This window comes from Lampetra fluviatilis, chromosome 4 (genome assembly GCF_964198595.1).
Source record: "Lampetra fluviatilis chromosome 4, kcLamFluv1.1, whole genome shotgun sequence".
NCBI classification, from domain to species: Eukaryota; Metazoa; Chordata; class Hyperoartia; order Petromyzontiformes; family Petromyzontidae; genus Lampetra; species Lampetra fluviatilis.
In genome coordinates this window covers 15,502,858-15,521,086 of record NC_136278.1, presented here as the reverse complement: position 1 = coordinate 15,521,086, position 18,229 = coordinate 15,502,858, and the positions used below count along the sequence as shown (strand labels likewise).

Below are 18,229 nucleotides of genomic sequence, written 5' to 3'. Positions count from 1 at the left end.
CAACACACTCATTCCGATTAAAAACCAGGCTACAATCTACATTAGTGGGTTATTATTTCTCATATTATTTAAATACTATTGTTATTCACCTTATTTTTATTATTATTGTTCTATCTACGCGACTTTTCCGAAAGAACCAATGAATGAGCTCTGGATAAACATAAAAAAATAATAATTATGAAGTATTAGACCGAGAGTCATCCAGAAGAATAAAAAAGGTGAAATAGGTCAATCACACAGAACCAAGATAAAATGTATCCCATAGAGAGAGGGCATCTCCCCTTACAAAGAAAAATCAAACACCATGAAGGAATTCCAAACCACGATGGAAGTACTGTAAACACTGCTACAGACATACCTTGAGTCACTTACAGAATCAGAACAGAAGTGGTAGGTAGCAAGCTATAAGACAGCGGTCGGGAACCTATGGCTCGCGAGCCATATATGGCTCTTCCGGTGACGGCATATGGCTCCCAGACAATTTTGAGTTGAAAAAATAATAATAATTTAAAAAATCAGTTTGGAACTGATTTTAAAATACTTGTGATATTGCTTAATAATACTGTGTCATTTTAAAGTAAACAGAAATTAGTTTTGAAGATAAATTTCACGGGTCACGGGTCCCGTGACCCGTGGGTCGGGTCGGGAACCAATGGCTCGCGAGCATGTCACGGGTCATTGTAAAGGTGAAGAAATCCATTTGATCAGATAGCCAACTAGTTTATCCGCTTCAACCCTTGTAACGGAAAAGATGGCGAAAAGAAAAAAAGACGATGATTACCGTGCATTCCAGGCTGCGTGGACAGAGGAATTTGCATTTGTGGAGAGAGCAGGATCTGCGATATGTCTAATATACAATGATAAAATTGCATCGATGAAACGGTCAAATATAAAGCGGCACTTCGATACGCACCATGCTTCATTTGCATCGAAATATCCAGCGGGGGACAGCAGGAAAAAGGCATGCGAAGAGCTACAGCGGAGAGTGCAGACGAGTCAGCAGCAACTACGTGTGTGGAACAAGCAAGGTGACGGGAATTCCACTAGCTTTGCGGGTGCTTTGGCAATAGTAAGGAATGGAAAGCCATTCACAGATGGCGAGTATGCCAAAACATCCATGCTTGATGTGGCCAATGAACTGTTTGATGACTTCCCAAATAAAGACAATATATCAAACGAATAAAAGACATGCCTCTGTCAGCAAGAACTGTTCACGATCGTAGCATCATGATGGCAAATCAAGTCGAGGAAGCACAAATTAAGGACATAAACGCCGGGACATACTTTTCTCTCGCGTTAGATGAGTCAACAGACGTTAGCCATCCATCTCAGTTCAGTATAATTACCAGGTATGCTGCAGGTGACACACTGCATGAGGAAAGCTTGGCTGTTTTGCCAATGAAAGGGACAACAAGAGGAGAGGATGTATTCACGTCTTTCATGGAGTTTGCTAAAGAAAAAAAAACTACCGATGGATAAACGTATTTCTGTCTGTACTGATGGTGCACCCTGTATGTTGGGGAAGAACAAAGGATTTATAGCGCTTCTCCGTGAACATGAAAAAAGAGCCATCCTAAGTTTTCATTGCATCCTGCACCAGGAGGCGCTTTGCGCTCAGACGTGTGGCCAGGAGCTTGGTGAGGTGATGTCGCTGGTCATTCGAGTGGTCAACTTTATTGTTGCCCGAGCTTTAAATGATCGCCAGTTTAAAGCTCTGTTAGAAGAAGTTGGGAATCATTATCCCGGTCTGCTTTTACACAGCAACGTGCGTTGGTTGTCAAGGGGGAAGGTGCTCAGCCGTTTTGCAGCTTGCCTGAGTGAAATCCTGACTTTTCTTGAAATGAAAGGCGTCAAGCATCCTGAACTAGACAACACTGACTGGCTCCTGCAGTTTCACTATCTCGTGGACATAACTGGCCATCTGAACCAGCTCAATGTGAAAATGCAAGGTATTGGAAATACAATCTCATCCCTTCAACAAGCAGTGTTTGCATTTGAAAGCAAGCTGGAAGTCTTTCTCAGGGACTTTGAAACAGGTCGTCTTCTGCACTTTGAAAGACTGCGACAATTTAGAGATGCATGCTTAGCAAGTGACTCCACTCAACATCTGGATCTCCAGCAGCTAGCTGGCTTTACGTCCAATCTCCTGCAGTCATTCAAAGCACGTTTTGGAGAATTTCGTGCGCGCACTGGTCTTTTCAAGTTCATCACTCATCCACATGAGTGTGCAGTGGACAAAGTCGACCTGACATGCATCCCCTGGGTCTCTATCGGAGATTTTGAGCTGGAAGTTGCTGACCTGAAGGCATCAGACATGTGGATGAGTAAGTTCAAGTCACTTAATCGAGAGTTGGAAAGTCTTGCGCGACAGCGAGCAGAGCTGGCAAGGGAACACAAGTGGACAGAAATGAAAAATCTTCAACCTGAAGACCAGCTGATTCTTAAAACTTGGAACGAGCTTCCTGTGACATACCACACAATGCAGCGTGTGAGTATTGCCGTATTGACCATGTTTGGCTCTACATATGCATGTGAGCAGTCATTCTCGCATATGAGGAACATTAAGACCAACCTACGCTCACGTTTAACTGATGGAAGCCTCAACGCCTGCATGAAGCTCAACCTCACCACGTATGAACCAGACTACAAGGCCATCAGCAAAACCATGCAGCACCAGAAGTCGCATTAAAAGTAAGACATATTTAATTTATTATACGTTAAAAATACTATATGGCTCTCAATGAAATATATATAGAAATATTTGGCTTTTATGGCTCTCCCAGTCAAAAAGGTCCCCGACCCCTGCTATAAGAGGTAAAATAATATTTTTCCAAACGGTACAAGAGAAACGACTTAAAAGGCCAGCGCCCCTCTCTGTGAGAGAGAAGAAAATGTAACATCCCACCGCGAGGGAAGAGGGGGGGATGCGACCGGACAGGGGGAATCTCTCCCTCCAGAGAAATTATTAAAAAGTTGAAAAACGAGGAAAACACAAGGGCAATTTGGAGCATCTGTTTTCCACGGATGAAAAGGTGGCTTGAGGAGATGGGCAGGAACCAGGCCAGGGTGAGAGCGAAATCAAAGGGATTCCAGTCCTTTGTGAGAAGGCGAGCCGAGGGGAGAGAATTTCACATAAAAACAGAGACACGACCCATACATTGCTACTACTGCAAGTGACAGAAGACTACGGCAAGCGACAGAGAGTACTGCGACGGGCAGACTCCGGGGCATGGCCTCGAAATTAACAATGGGTGTTGTGTCTCGCAGAGAAGAGAGGCGAGGTGATGCTCGGTGCTGAGTTCGGCATGGACCGACAGAGTATCGCTGAAAGATTTATTCTACATTTATCCTGACGTTGAGTCGCTTGCAATGTCAAGGATTGCGATAAATTGTATTGTACTAAGCTCTCACAGTTGTGGAAGAGGTGTGCGAATACAATTTACAAGTTTTGAGAGTGAGTGCCAGCTCCCACGAGCAGCTGCAGCCCGAGAGAAAGAGTGACGAGCAACGTCTGCAATCAACATCGAGAAAGGGCGGAAAGCGCCAAGCATCGACCAAGCGAGCAGTACTGCAAGCGGCAAGCTCGGGGGTGGGACTCTGCAATCGACCAAGGATGGTGAGGCTTGCCGAGTAGCAATATGTCACCGAGTACGAGTTCGGCGCTGACAGAAGAAGTATCGCTCAAAGTTATTCTACACTGAGTGCCAGCTGCCACCCGGCAGCGGCACGATCAAGGAGAGAGATAGAGTGACGAGCAATGACGAGCAATCAACCGGGATAAAGGGCGGAAAGCGCCAAGCATCGACCAAGCCAGCATCGCAGAGAACCAGCTGCACGTGCCATCGGGCATCGCCAGAGAGCACGGAGCCGGAGAGAGAGCGCAGCAGCGCCACCAGCACCACCGAGCAAGGGTGTGAGCTGCCAGCGGACAAGCGGCGAGCGCTATCGTGCACCTTCAAAGACAAGCGTCGTGCCGACTCAGCTCATCCAGCAGGGGAAAGAGCCTGACCAACCGCCCGTGAGGAAGAGGAGAGCGCCGGCGAGGGCACCGTGGGTTCGACCCTCACACACTGACCAGCACTAGCTGGGAACCAAGACAAGAGTGAGGAACGGCGACCAGCGGACGAGCTGCGGGCGCCATCTGACAACGAAATTATCGCGCACCGCCGACGGCGAGCGCTGTGCCCACTCTTCATCTAGCAGAGCGAGGAAGTTGTTTGTATGCCCCTCCCCCACACTCACAACGCATCGCCCGGCGTCTGCTTAACGCAAAGAATAGATCGAGGAGACAAAACCACCAACACACATATCGGGACTAATAATAATGTAATAATCCTTCGGGAGACGGCTTCGGAATCAGTCCTTTTATTTCCACTCCACAATACACTTTGCTCACTCACTCTCCGTTGCTGGCAGACAACGGAGAGAGGACAGACAACGCACTAAGTCCCCACCGCGCACGTGGCACCCCGAGCCCCCATCCGCGCGTGACCCTGCTCTTGTCAGTTTCAGTCTGCTCCCGATCGTTCTCTCTCACTCGCTCTTAATACCTTCGTAACGTGGTTCCCCCAGCCAATCGTTCATGGACAGCTTCGACCATTCTCGATGGTTCCCTGTCAATCCCGGGACCACGCCCCTCATCCGGCTCCCCATTAGCTGGGACCCCGAATGGCTAGGCCAATCACTCCTGATGACCTGTCGTGATCACGCGTGGGCCATGGTCCCTATCTCAACCCTTATTGGCTACAAGCAGGACCGGCAAGCCAATCCCCACGTGAACCCTCTATGGCTGTTATAAGAGTACGTCAACTATTAGCTGATAATGAAGAACACTGCTGCCCATTGAGTTACGTGGATACGGTCGTTTAGAAGTATTTTAGTCGTTATTTTGTTAATTGTAACTGTACCAATGAATTTATTGACGAAACTAAACGTTTAGAAACCTACGTTTCGAATCCACACTCACAGGGAGACTATTGTGTTGAAATCTTTCTTTTGATCACAGAATCTTGCCCGCGAATTTATTGAAGCCTTAGCCAATTGATAAGCATTTGCTGAAGCAGGCACACTGCCGCACACAATTGTTCCAAGACATTTCGACGATTACATAATCTTACCAATTAATTCATTGAGGTCTACCTTTGCCTTCAGGACATGTTTCTTTATTGCCGTTTGTATGAATATCATTACATTCATTATTAAGGACTTTTTCCTATCGCCGTATATGCTCGCGTTACTCCGACAAATTAAATGATTGTTCTGTTACCTAGTTTAACAAACGTAATCATTGAGGGTTAAATGTACGGATCAATGAGGAGAACATCTCCAGGAGTACTGTGTTGACAATTCCAAGCATAAGAGTTTGCATAGTAAAGTGTTATGTTTTTGGTTAGAAATTAAAATTGTTTAACACAGAAGTGTCTGAGTGGTGCCTTCCTAAGTTCATGCATATTAATCTTAATTATGAGAACTGTATCCTGCGGTGAGATTTGAATTTGGAGACCTGACATAAAAACACTAAGACATAATCAGTAAACGTTAAAGCGAAAATAATTGTATTATCCTGCTTGATAATACAACCCTAGACAACGAGGCAGAGCCTATTTATCATAACTGCAGACATTATCATAACTGCATACATTTGCATGACTTAATGCAATGACACCTCCCTAATTAGCATAACTTATGTACATAATTACACAAATTAGCATATTTTCCGATATTTACCCATTTCTCCATTTTCAGTTTTTTTTATTAAATTTTCAAGACCAGACATATACAACAGTTACCAGCCCCTCACAACCATCCAGAGCCCCCATTGGCTGCTGTGGTGGCTACGAGCACCATGAGGAGAACAACCAATTGGAATTAGCTTTCCCTCCATGGCACATCCACCACAATGTTACCGTCCGGCACCGAAGAGATAGGGGTTATTTTTGCCCCACACGCACACACTCACTTTTACACACACGTGCATGTGCGTGCACACACACACACAAACACTCACTACCAGCACGAGGCTGACTCATTACATCTTGCGGAGGATCGCTCCGTTGAACAAAATAGTTCCGTGGTTCAGTTTTCTCGTGCGAGTTCGCGTTTTAATTCAATGTTTAAAATGTATATGTCATGGAAGCTGGTTTGTAAATGCAGGTATTCGTAAGTCTGGTGTTTATAAGTTGAGGACTGCCTGAATGTTGAACTTATTTTGCACCATAGTCAACCATGCTCATCAGAGGTGCAGGGTAAGGACAACAAACTAAACAAAAAAAGTTCAACAAAAAAAATAGTTTTCTATTTAGACAAAGAAAGCCCTGTTCCGCGGTGGGGACTATGATCGTCTGATCTGTAATGAGGTGGAACTACCTGACTGACAGCATCAAAACTACCACATGTTTGTGATTTCATGGGTGTTGAACACGAGATCAAGCAAGGGCCATCAGGGTGTTGTCTACACTGAGACACAAACTTGGACTTGTGATGCACAAGTAACAGCACTTCAGTGATAATAGCGACACACACACACATTTGTATTCTGCAGGACGTTGTTGAGAGAAGTGTTTTGTCGCATTTCACTCTGAAGTTAATTAAATACTGCACTGAAAAACTGCCATCTCCTTCGTGTCCATTTGTCTCCAATACAAAAATAAGTTACTCTGCAACACCAAAGAGTCTCCCAGTGAATGTAATTTCCCGTATGTGACATTCACACTGGCCAGAAATCTAGAAGAGGTGGGCGTACCGACACTTGACACTACCACATGCGACCAGCTGATTGACTAATTTTGAAATGGATGGAGAGCCTCCTAATTAGCCCGGTTTCAGATTTCAAATGTTATTTTTTTCCCAATAGAACTGAAAGCAGTGCACTTTGATTGTAGACTATTGAACTGTTCATCTTCTTGGTTCTTTCGGTAAAGTCACGTAGAAGGGAAATAATAAAATAATAAAAATAAAACATTATAAAATACAATTCTGTATAAAAATAAAACATAATAAAATACAATTCTGTATTTTATTATGTTTTATTTTTATTATTACCGAAAGAACCAAGAAGATGAATCCCTGCAGTCACGAAAGCTTTAAATCGAAAGATATTGTTAACAGTTAAACAATATTTCAATGGAACTGCAATGCAAGTGATTCCTGCGTCACCTGTCATTCACGTGACACTGGCGAGGCAAGTGCTGATACGAATACACATGCTGCCATGGTGTGTGCTTATAACCAGCTTCTTCTACCACACATTGTCTCATTTATTAGGAAGCCACTGGATGTATGCACTTTTAAATCTAGATTGAAAAACACATTTCTTTCTAACTGCTTTTCGTGTTTAAGTTTGTCGTCCTGCCCAGTTAGCTATGTACAGTGCGAAATAAGTCCATCATACATACATAGTCGCATTATTGCAGTCAGATTGCTTCATGCATTGAAGCAATCTGACTGCTGTTGATTATTATTAGTATTCGGCTTATTTACCTAGAAAAGCTTCATTGAGGTCTTATGGATCTTTTTCAGGAGGATCCGTCCAATTTTTTGCAGGAGGGAACAATGATTGTTACATATAAATCTCAAGTGAGTAGTTTTCGGGTAATTTATTTTTATTATTTGGCAAATTTGGACCCTGACACCGGCACACAATGTTCTACTTTTCTGAATGACACCACGGGATCTTTAACGTCCACTGTGAATCAGACACAGCAAGTACTTTTAGCATGAACCCCTGCAACAAGCGGCGAACGCGCTGCCATAAGCAGAAAACTATCTCCCATAGCAATGAACTGTCAGGATCTATATCAGGATCTAGGTTAATTCTCTTGCCTCAATTATCTTGTTGGTCTCATCTGTAGTCTAAATGTAATATGGGCACAGACACATTTTTTAATTATTTCCTATTCATATTAGCACTGAGGCAGTACTAATCTGGCTACAGCCCTGATCAAGTGATGTAATTTCTGCATTCTCATGGCAGGGGCAAGTTCATCCAGACGACAACCACTTACTTGACTTCCCCACACAATTGAAACAAATTTTTCCACTTTTGATCAACCCCAGAGAGATAATGGGCTTAGTCAACCTTTAACAAGAATTTTAGCTTGCGACCTTCCAATTGTGAACCGCTCGCCCTACCACTGGGCCACCTGACCGACACGCATTTTGATTAAGCCATCAACTGATGATTCACCATGCATGCCGCAAAGGCACACACTCCAATAACCCTGGTTTTTGTACATTAGGCCACCATGACAAACCCTGCCATGTACCTGGAGCTGTGCTGTGCGCTGCATCTTGAATGATAAGTCCGGTCACATCGTTTGTGTCTCTCCCTGGCAGAGGAGCATCACACATGATGTGGTAGAAGATGCAGCAGACTGGGTCCAAGTCGGGATCAGGAAGAAGGTGTTTTCTCGAGCGAGCATGCATCTCCATGCTCATCAGGGTTAAATGCTGGACCTGGGGCACATACAATCTCATTGTGAAAGTCGATCATTATTTATAACTTTTATTATTATGCAAGTTTACCCAGGAACATCTCAGTCTCAAGACTTTTTCAGGAGGGTCTTGCTCAGTTTTCCCTATGTGCAATCCCAATTCAGTCATTTGTAGGTCATTTTTTGACATTGGGATGTTTGGCCATATCATTTTAACTACAACTTGTCTCTGAATTTACATTGTTTATTTTTTACCTATGGGAAGGAAACCAGAAAACCCAGAGGAAACCCATGCAGAAGAGGGGGAAAGACAACGTACAAAGTCAACAGAGAACATTGCTTCTTTCTGTTAGGTGCTACCATCCCAATGACACGGCTACAATTCCCTTACACCTAGGCCTTGTCTGTGAAATATCAGTTTCGTTCCCGCAACAGCTCAGCCTGGGGCCGAAGCCTATTGGACACCACGTGCTGCTGCCTGCCTCCAGCGGAAAACTCCTAGACTGCCATGCAAACCTCAATACTGCCACGCAGACCCCTATACCATCATGCAAACTCCTAGACCGCCACGCAAACCATGGGGAACACATTGTGGTGGTACCAATGAGAACCCTATTGATGATTAAAAAGATGACGGTCGTGGTGTTCATGAGGATAGTAGTGATGTGGTGTTGGTGAGGAGAGTAGTGGTGGTGGTAAAAGTAGAAAACAACTCAGAGGTGCTAAAAAACGCAGACAAGTGGGAATGGCAGCCATGTGGTGAGCCGGAACCAAATCCTCCCTCCCCCAAGCTATGCAGTTCCATATATGTGAGGTTGCTAACATCCAATTAAGGAGTGTTTACATGTCAGAGGAAAGTGGAGCACCCAGTGATAACCGACGTGTGCAAGGGGGCAACGATCTATCCCATTAAGACAGAACTGGTGGATTCCACATTTTTGCTGTACCACATTCTCCTGGCAAGCCAGGGTATGATACCTCGATGCACACAGGGAGTTTTGCCACATGCGCGTGTGTATGTGTGCGGTGATCCATCAACCCTCACTGCCTCCACAGTGCTGGTTTGCAGGCAGCCCCGTGTGCGCTGCCACCACCAACACCCGACACCACTGAAAATAACGTCGTCTTTTTAAACTTAATGAAACACATTCACCCATATTCTTTGGGTCTTTCGGTAAAATCACGTAGATAGGTTCAAAGAAAATAACAAAAACTACAACGTTTCGATCGCAACACAAGCGGTCATCTTCCTGAAGCGACTGCTTGTGTTGCGATTGAAACGTCGTAGTTTTTGTTTTTTGTTATTTTCTTTGAACCTATCTACGTGACTTTACTGAAAGACTCAAGACATATTCACCCAGTATTGCATGAATAAAAGCAACTTTGAACACATACCTCGTGCAGAGATTTTGCATTGTTCAGGTTTTGTTGGCTGATTTTAAAGCCATAGGTGTTGTTCAGTGTTGGCCCTTCTATTTGTGACGTCTCTTTTTCACCTGGAGAGAACATCCTTCTCTACAAAACAGAAGTAAAGATGAACAGCACACCAAGACCACCGAACGAACTGTAATGTCACAAGTGAGAATTATCCCTGCCCTACCTTAATTTGGGATTTAAACACCATGCGTTGCAGAGTGGCAGGTCTCTTCGGCATATCCTCAGCAACGGCATCTGATCATTTACATAAAAAAACATTCATCTAATGTTGATCAATTTACCACATGTTAATTTTCTTACACAGTGGATCACTATCTAGTCCTAAATGTTTAAAGTTTGGTTATGGACGTTGCTGAGGTTAGAACGCTCAACTCAAAAAATCAGGATTAGCCGGGCACAAACTGAGCGTATATTTTCCCTCTGGGGTTGGTAAAATAAGTAGTGCTATGTTGGGATGCAAGAGTGTTGGCTATGCATGAAGACCGGTTCAACAAAGGCCTCGGAAAAACTATGGAGGTGAGCACACGCCATGCTCATTGTATCAAGGAGACACTTTGACTTGCATGCCCCGCACGCCACGCACGCCACACACGTCCCACCACGCACGACAAGCATGCCACACAAGCCACGCAGGATACAAGGGAATCAAATTGTGGGGAGCGGACTTACAATTGAAGATGTTTGTAAAATCAATTGTAACGGATAAAACCCATACAAAAAATTATATTTGGCTAGGAATAAGGATACCTAAACACATTCAATAAGGTATTTAACAGCTAAATAGCAACACGTTCTGATTGGTGCAGTGGTAAAACTCTTGCCTCACAGCAAGAAAAGTACGAGTTGCAATCCCGACTGGGGCTCCATTCTTCGTAGAGTTTGTACGTTCTCTCTTTGCCCCTGCTCTGCGTGGGTTTCCACCGGGTTCCCCACTTTCCTCCCATAGTTAAGAAAACAAGTCACATAGTTTTGGCCAAACATCCCATTGCAGAAAAAAATTACCTGCAAATTAATAAATTGCGATTACGCTTAATAGCAACGTCACGTCCCTACTGTGAAAATGTGGCAGGACCCTCCTGAAAAAAAATCTTGAGACTCGGGGAGGCTTGCCCGGATGATCGAGTAATGGAGTGTGATCACTGATCCACACTTTATCACGACACCTTCTCAGCGTAAAATAAATTTCGCTCTCACCATGACCTCTTCTGCACGAAAGTTGAAATTCCACACTCTGCCCTTGCACTACACCAAAATGTTCGGGTCAATCGGTGCCCAGCCAGCAATGTTAAGATCGCTTGCTGCAACTGCTACACAGCATAATGACGAGATGATGTTAACTGGCATGGTTTCAGACAAACACATTGAATTAATGGCACACAAAATGTCATTACGTATTTGACTGAAAATGTTTTAAATATCTTTGTGAATGCAAAATCCGGTCATCATACCTGCAGATTCAGAGGCACAAACTGTGCGGATTGGAGACACTGTTGCAAGATTAATTTTATCGCTGGCTCTGGGTGCGACAGGGGTGCTATGAATTAAGCTTGTAGGCAGCACTGAAACCTCCACACGTCTGCTCTCTGTAGGAAGGTCTACAAGTTCTTGATGTGAGTGATGTTCACTTGGTTGCCGAGCTTCCGATTGTAAAAGTTCACCAGAGCTGCAATGTGCCACATCTGCAAAGGGTCGTTTCACCGGGGACAGCGCCAATATGATCTCTGCATTTTCAGCAGCAGACTCTCCGATCTCTGCCTCCAACATATCCTTTTTTGCGCTAGGAAAAACCGTTGTTGATGCGTCTGGTTGGTCACCAACTCCCAAGTTATTATGACAAACGACAGCCCTAGTGCTGTGCCCCTCCCACTGCCAGGGACGCCCTTCAGTTGCCATTTTGGAGGCGCTTGTGTTTCTCGGTAAAGCGGCACTTGCGAGTTTTGCTTTCGCTTTCTCATAATGGTGCCTCGCTTTCAACCAGTGGCGTACTTTCTGTAGACTCGGTGGAACATTACAAGGAGACATCACCACAATCAATTTTCTGCGAATTGATTTATCTTCTCTGCTATAATCTTGGATATTACTATGTTCTAATTCACGTGTCTGTAATTCACCGGGGTTGAATACAGAGGCGACGTGGCCTTCAGTCTGCGCTACTGCGGTGTGCACAGCGTGCCAGTGCTTCAAGCCTTGGGCAGCAAACCTCCCATCACTCTCGCGCAGGTCAGTACCATGTTTCAACTTCACCTTGAGTGTCCTCTCACCAATTTCCCTGGGACACCAAACAACAATTATGTTGTGTTACATTTAAAGTGTTAATCATAACATGAACATATGTGAACATAACAAAATAAAATGCATCCGATGTAATATGCAGTGCCACATGAATTAGAGCTTTATCCGTGAACAAAAATACTAAAGCTACAGTTGAGCACTACAACACTCCCTTACGCTCTAATGTGTCAACGCTCTGAAGCCGCTTGATGGAATACTTTTTTGGCATGAACAAGGATGCAAACTCTTATATTATCAGGACCACAAGCTTTAGAAGTATCACTTTGGGATATCACACAACACACATCATGCGTTGCGGTGGAGTTTTATTTTGGCTTCCAAATTCCGTATTTGATAACCAAAATAGTACACCATTGGAACCTCCTTTGCCAGTAGCAAAATATGATAATTGTTGTTTTACCCTTTTATCTGGCAATAAAACTGACACCTTTTGTTGTTGTGCGCCTTTTGGCGTCATCTGGTCCAACACCATGTGAGACTAGGATCTAAGAAAAGCTGTTTCAGGTGTGGACCAATCAATTTCAAGAACAGTACATACATTATCAGAGTTGTGTTTTTTGTTTGCATTCCGACCGCAGGTATTGTGGTCAATGCAAACATGACTCCTTGTAAAAAAAGGTATCAGTTTTGTTGCCAGATAAAATAGTAAAAAAACAATTATCAACCAAAATAGTAGTTTAAGAGATCGTCATTTGCATCAATTACAGACCCAGAGCCACCCCTTATTGATGGAAATTATGTTATTCAGAAACAATTGAAAACAGTCCATAATCAGGATTTTCTGGGTTAGAGCGCATAATTACAGATGTGGCGTTTAACCTGCCACCACCCGACAGCCAATTAGTAAAGTTTATCCGGTTAAAAAGTCCATTTAGTTACTTCAGCTCACCAGTGTGTTGGAGAGTAAACCCACAACATTTATAATTCTGCTGGTAATTACAACTAGCATCATCAGGCGATAGTCAGAATTGTGAAGAAGTATTCCTGTTTTTGTCTTAAATAGAAGGGTAAAGGTGATGTCATCACCCTGGGCCTATCAATAATCACCAACGAATGTCGTACTCGAATTGTAAATGTTGTGGGTTTACTCTCCAACACACCGGTGTGCTGAAGTGTAACTAATTGGCACATTGTTTACGTGACAAACCTTAATAATTAGCTGGAGGGTAGTTGCGGGTTTAACGACACATTTATATTCACGCGTTCAAAGTAAAAAAAACCTTTATTATAGATAATATTGGTCGCGAAAGCTTGTGTTAAACTGTTAATAACAGCTTTAGCAAACAACCAGAATGGACGACAGTCAACCCTCTGATCCGGATAGAGGAAACGAGCCTGTAGGCTAGGAACATTAAAACGTACAAGGTCAGATGACAGCGAAATATGCATTTCTGTTCAGAAGAGAAGATTTAGTTCAATTACAAGGTGAAAACGAATGGACAAGATGCTATTGTTGATACCAATTGTAAAACACATAAAAACAAGATTGTCCCAATGTAACAATTATTTTGACACCGCCAAATGTGCTCTCACCTAAGGACAAATGGAGTGGAACCTATTTCTACTGCTTGGTGGACAGAGGTGGGAGGGGGATTTAAGAAACCCGTCTCTTGATTCAACTGCCATGTCTGAAAATCGATCTGTGACCACTGGCTTTAAAGTCCAATGTGATAACTATTAAACCATTGCAGGATCCGTCAACTGCAACACTAAATAAATTACTGAATTTCTCCATTTCATCACCATTAAACTCAACCTGCTATGGTTCTGGTTATTAAATGTCATATTCTAACCCTATAAAAAAAAATCATATTTACCTCTCTTTTGCAGGAACATCGGCTGGATCACTGCAGTAGGCACCTTGGTATGTGGTCCCTGGCAGGTTATATTTTGTCATTGTTGCCAGCACTTTGCTACATTTTGGAGATGACATTAATGGTTTTGCCATGAATTTCTGTGGGCGTACAGAGTCGGTGCACACTTGATCAGATTTCCAGGTGCGAGCTGCCATGCTTGTCAACGACGGTTCTGAATTACAGGCCTTCTGCTGAAAATCCAAGGCTGGCAGAGAAGGCTGAGAATCAGAGGCAACAATCGGAGCACTCAGCAATAGCGTACGAGATGCACAGGTATCCTGCGTAGGGTCTGCCACCAATGCCACGGTGCTCTTCAAGGTGGTAGGTGCCTGTGAAGCCGCGGTCCACGCAGAGCTTTCAGTAAGCGAGTGGCATGGTGAAGCGCAGGCGGCGCTTATCAGGGATGTGGAGACCACAGCGCATGCAGAGCCCTGAGCTTGGCCTTGAAGAGGCTTATCGTGAATGGCAGTGTCAGAGAGTGAGTCCCCTCTCTGTTTCTTCACTTTTATGGCACTTATTTCACAAGACCAATTCAAGTTGTCCTGTTTCTCGTTTACTTCGGAAGTGATCAAAATGTTCTCGCGCGATCGAGATTCCACCACTTTGTTTGTTTGGACTTCAGGTTGGGTCAGCGTTGGCAAAATGGATGGCAGGGAACTACACTCAATCGTGGAGTCACTTGGGGACCAGCACTGAGGAGGAGAGGCCGCATCCTTCACAGAGCTATGCTGTGACCAGTAGCTCAGCTTTGACATGACATCTGAATATTCACACTCATGGTCACTGATACAAGAACTGTAATACGAGGCAAAACCAGGATGCTGGACATATTCTGTATCATCAGATACTACCTTGATGGTATCATTTACTGAATGTCTTCTTCTGTTTTCTGAAGGTAGACTGCTAAATGATTTAGACGTCCTATCTGGGTGAAAAATGGCATCTTCATTTTTTACAACTGAAATTTTAAGGTCACTGGAAAATGATGGTGATTGACATGGTTTGAACATTGAAACTTCAACAGCCATTTTCCTGTCCCCCTCGAGTAGCATACGATCAAAATTGAGTGCGTTGTCATTAATAATCACTGGTGGACCCCTCTGCACTCCACACGGAGACATCGGCATTACACTGCAGTAGCTATCAGTGTCAAAATAGACCCTTGTTGTGGTTATTGTTTGTGTGGCATGTTTTCTGCACTCATCGTGCGCGTCTGCTTCATCTCTTGCACTTTTTTGTTTATTGACAACATATTCTTCCCGCGATATTTGTTCCACATTGAATGAACTATCACGTAACATTGCCAGTGGAGATAATGGAGATATTTTGTCGAGATTTTTACCAAAACTATTGACGTTGCAACTTTCAGACGGAAAGCTATACCTCGCCACAGCTTCCATGTGCTTGGCTTTACGAGACGTTTCAGGCAAACCCGTGACAAAGGTCGCAGAGGCACCATGGCGATAGTCGCATGAGGCAGCACTTTGTCCGCTCCTGCTGAACAAAGAGACCGAGGATGCAATATGGTCGTCGCTGCCGACGTCACTGTTGCCTCTTGCTGGCACTTGCCGCGCACACCCTGTGCCCTGTGTCTCACTGGTATCTGCACGAAAGACACAATTCAAAATCACATTACATCTCACAGTAGCACAGAGGGGCGCTGCAGTGGCGAGATGTTAACTACCTTGCCAGGTACGCCGGAGGTTGTGGATCCCGACCCTCATGCCTGTATAATATATTTGGAGTTTGCATTTCTCCGGGTCCTCCGTTTTTTTTCTCCACATTTACCAAAAGACCCAAATAATATTTATAAATGTGTGTTTCGAGTATTTTGGCTGCTATAAAATTACACGCAATAAGCCACTTTGTTGAGCTATCATTTTTGATAGTCAGGTCACTTCTGAAAAAAAACTTTATAGCTCAGTGGGCCTTACCTGATAAAATAAAAATAATAGTTTAGTTTAGAGGTAAAACTACATCTTAACAGCAAGTACAAGAAAAGCCTATTTCGCATCACGCAGCCAATCCTAAGCAATGTGCTCAGGCTCAAGTGCTCAGAGGCAAACCTGTGCCATGTGTCGTAGCAGCGATCTTAGGCAAGGTAATAATTCTCTGCTGCTCCTCTGAAGAGTTCTTCAAAGCGTCGCAATGAACTTCTCTGAAAAACAAATTAAACATCATAACCAAACTATATTCAAATGCCAATGCAAGGCAATCATACAGTGCTTCTCTGGTGTTTCATCATTTAGTTTGCTAAATTATTTTAGAAGCAAGAAGTACAATGTGTATTATGCCTGCTTAGATGGGATCGCATACATATGTAGTGACATAGAATTGGTCACTAAGTAGCATAGCGCTTGCTGCTGGCAGGGAAGGTGATTTGCAGCTTGTAGCAGCCCTGACTGACAGCAGGCCACGTGATAGACCCGCGAGGGATCTAGGGTAAAGGTTATGTAAGGGACACGTCAAGAGCTCGCTAGTAGGTTCCAGAAGGGGGGCGTGGCCGGGGCGGAGCGAGGCCACACTAGGGGACCCCGAGCGGGAGTTCGGGGCTGTCGTTTGGAGTGGGCTCCTCGTCATCATCGTTGCTGTTGAAGATCGTCGCCATCGCCCCTGTCGTCTCGTGCCTTCGGTGCTGTTGTCTCCACTTGATAACTGCGCTGCTAGATGTATTTGGCTGTCTCGGTTCAGCGCCGTCAGTGTCAGACGGCTAGCATTGTGTTGTAGGCTAGCAACCAGTGTAGAGTTGCATATAAGCGAGAGACTGAGAGTGTGTAACAGTGTAGGGTGTGTATTGTATAGAGTGTACAAAGTGTGCTCGGTGTTAATTAAAGATTTGCCTCCAAGACGTTACGTCTCCAAGTCAGTCACTACACATAAAGGCTACACTTTTATGTATAAAGTCAAGGAATACGTAATCAAGCATAAACATCTGGTACTGCTTTGGTGGTGGTTATCCATACCGAGATGGTGGTTTTGCCTTTCCCTCAAACCCACTCAGACACAGAGAGGTGTTGAGCGGCTGTGACAGTGCGCCTCCATCAATTTCCCAGTGCAGCGCCCACGTGACTCTTTGAAAATGGTTGAAAGTGCACCTGTAGTGTACCAGTATCAGTAGTGTACCTGTAGTGTAGCTTTCGTGTACTTGTACCTGTATTGTGCCTGGAGTGTAGCTGTACCTGCAGTGGAGCTGTAGTGTACCTGTACCTGTGCGCGACCGCATCCCATGGCTGCGTCATGACGAAGCTCAGCTCCTCCTCATCTTCATCACCATCCCCACCCCCTTCAAGACAGGTGACGGTGTCCCTGCTATTCAGCAAGGCCACTGCGGGTGATCGACATTCTCCCGTGCCCTTCTCGGTGTCTCCTGAGCAAACCTGCGCTGCACTTTCTTGACGAGTGCCAACATCTGTTTCGAATCCAGCCAGTAAGTGAACCATCGTCTCGTCTCCGCTGTTTTCTGGGGCAGGGCAAATGGGTGGACGTGTCAGATTAACTTAGCCGACATTAACCCAATGCACAAATTCAGACTCGCAGCCTCCAACTCAGCCACAAACAAAGCTTTCTGGACTTGCACTGTGAATAACCTCCGATTAGCACAGTATGTATGTACGTATGTTGAAAGAAGCTCAACATACGTACATACATAGCAACAACGCAGCCATCAAGATACAACGCGCCAGCGTTCGTGTTGCTAGTACCAAACTTGGTAGTACAGAGAAATAAAAAAAATTCATCCTAACTTATTTGATTTTTAAGAAAAACTTTTGTAAATGCATGAAGGCATTTGACTACCCAATGCTGTGTTTATTCCTGATTTATTTGTAAAAGCAATGCCGTTTATCTATAGTGATTCAAAAATATAGTTTTACAAGAAACACGTTTTTTTAATTTCCAAAATATTAATAATTCGTCATAACGCGTGTTTGGGTGGACACGCGGGCCCGACACATGACTCCTCATGCCGGCTGATGCCGGCTGATCCCCAGACATAGTGCAGGTTTCCCTCCATGGACTGGCGTGCCGGCTTGTGTCGTTATTTGATTAATCTGGATTCAAAAGAAGATTGTCCATTTTGCATAAACGATGATGTTAGCCTTGTCTCAGGTGATACAAGAACACGGAACAGATGGAGCCATTGCGAGGAGGGGACTACCTCCCATCCAGAATAAACCCCTCGTCTGAGACTCAAACATCATCACTCCTCCTGGC

General features: G+C 44.3%; 1 protein-coding gene across 1 annotated transcript in view; it reads right to left on the bottom strand.

Moving 5' to 3' along the window:
• The window catches only part of REV3L (REV3 like, DNA directed polymerase zeta catalytic subunit), a 360,686-nt gene that overhangs the window by 119,239 nt on the left and 223,218 nt on the right, over nucleotides 1-18,229 (bottom strand). Inside the window, exons 11-18 of the mRNA XM_078855676.1 lie at nucleotides 17,225-17,477; nucleotides 16,084-16,175; nucleotides 13,979-15,620; nucleotides 11,318-12,138; nucleotides 10,755-10,772; nucleotides 10,033-10,103; nucleotides 9,828-9,947; nucleotides 8,265-8,454 (exon numbers count right to left, since the gene is read on the bottom strand). Of these exons, the coding sequence (XP_078711802.1) occupies nucleotides 8,265-8,454; nucleotides 9,828-9,947; nucleotides 10,033-10,103; nucleotides 10,755-10,772; nucleotides 11,318-12,138; nucleotides 13,979-15,620; nucleotides 16,084-16,175; nucleotides 17,225-17,477 (3,207 nt within the window). The remainder of the gene's footprint in view (nucleotides 1-8,264; nucleotides 8,455-9,827; nucleotides 9,948-10,032; nucleotides 10,104-10,754; nucleotides 10,773-11,317; nucleotides 12,139-13,978; nucleotides 15,621-16,083; nucleotides 16,176-17,224; nucleotides 17,478-18,229) is intronic.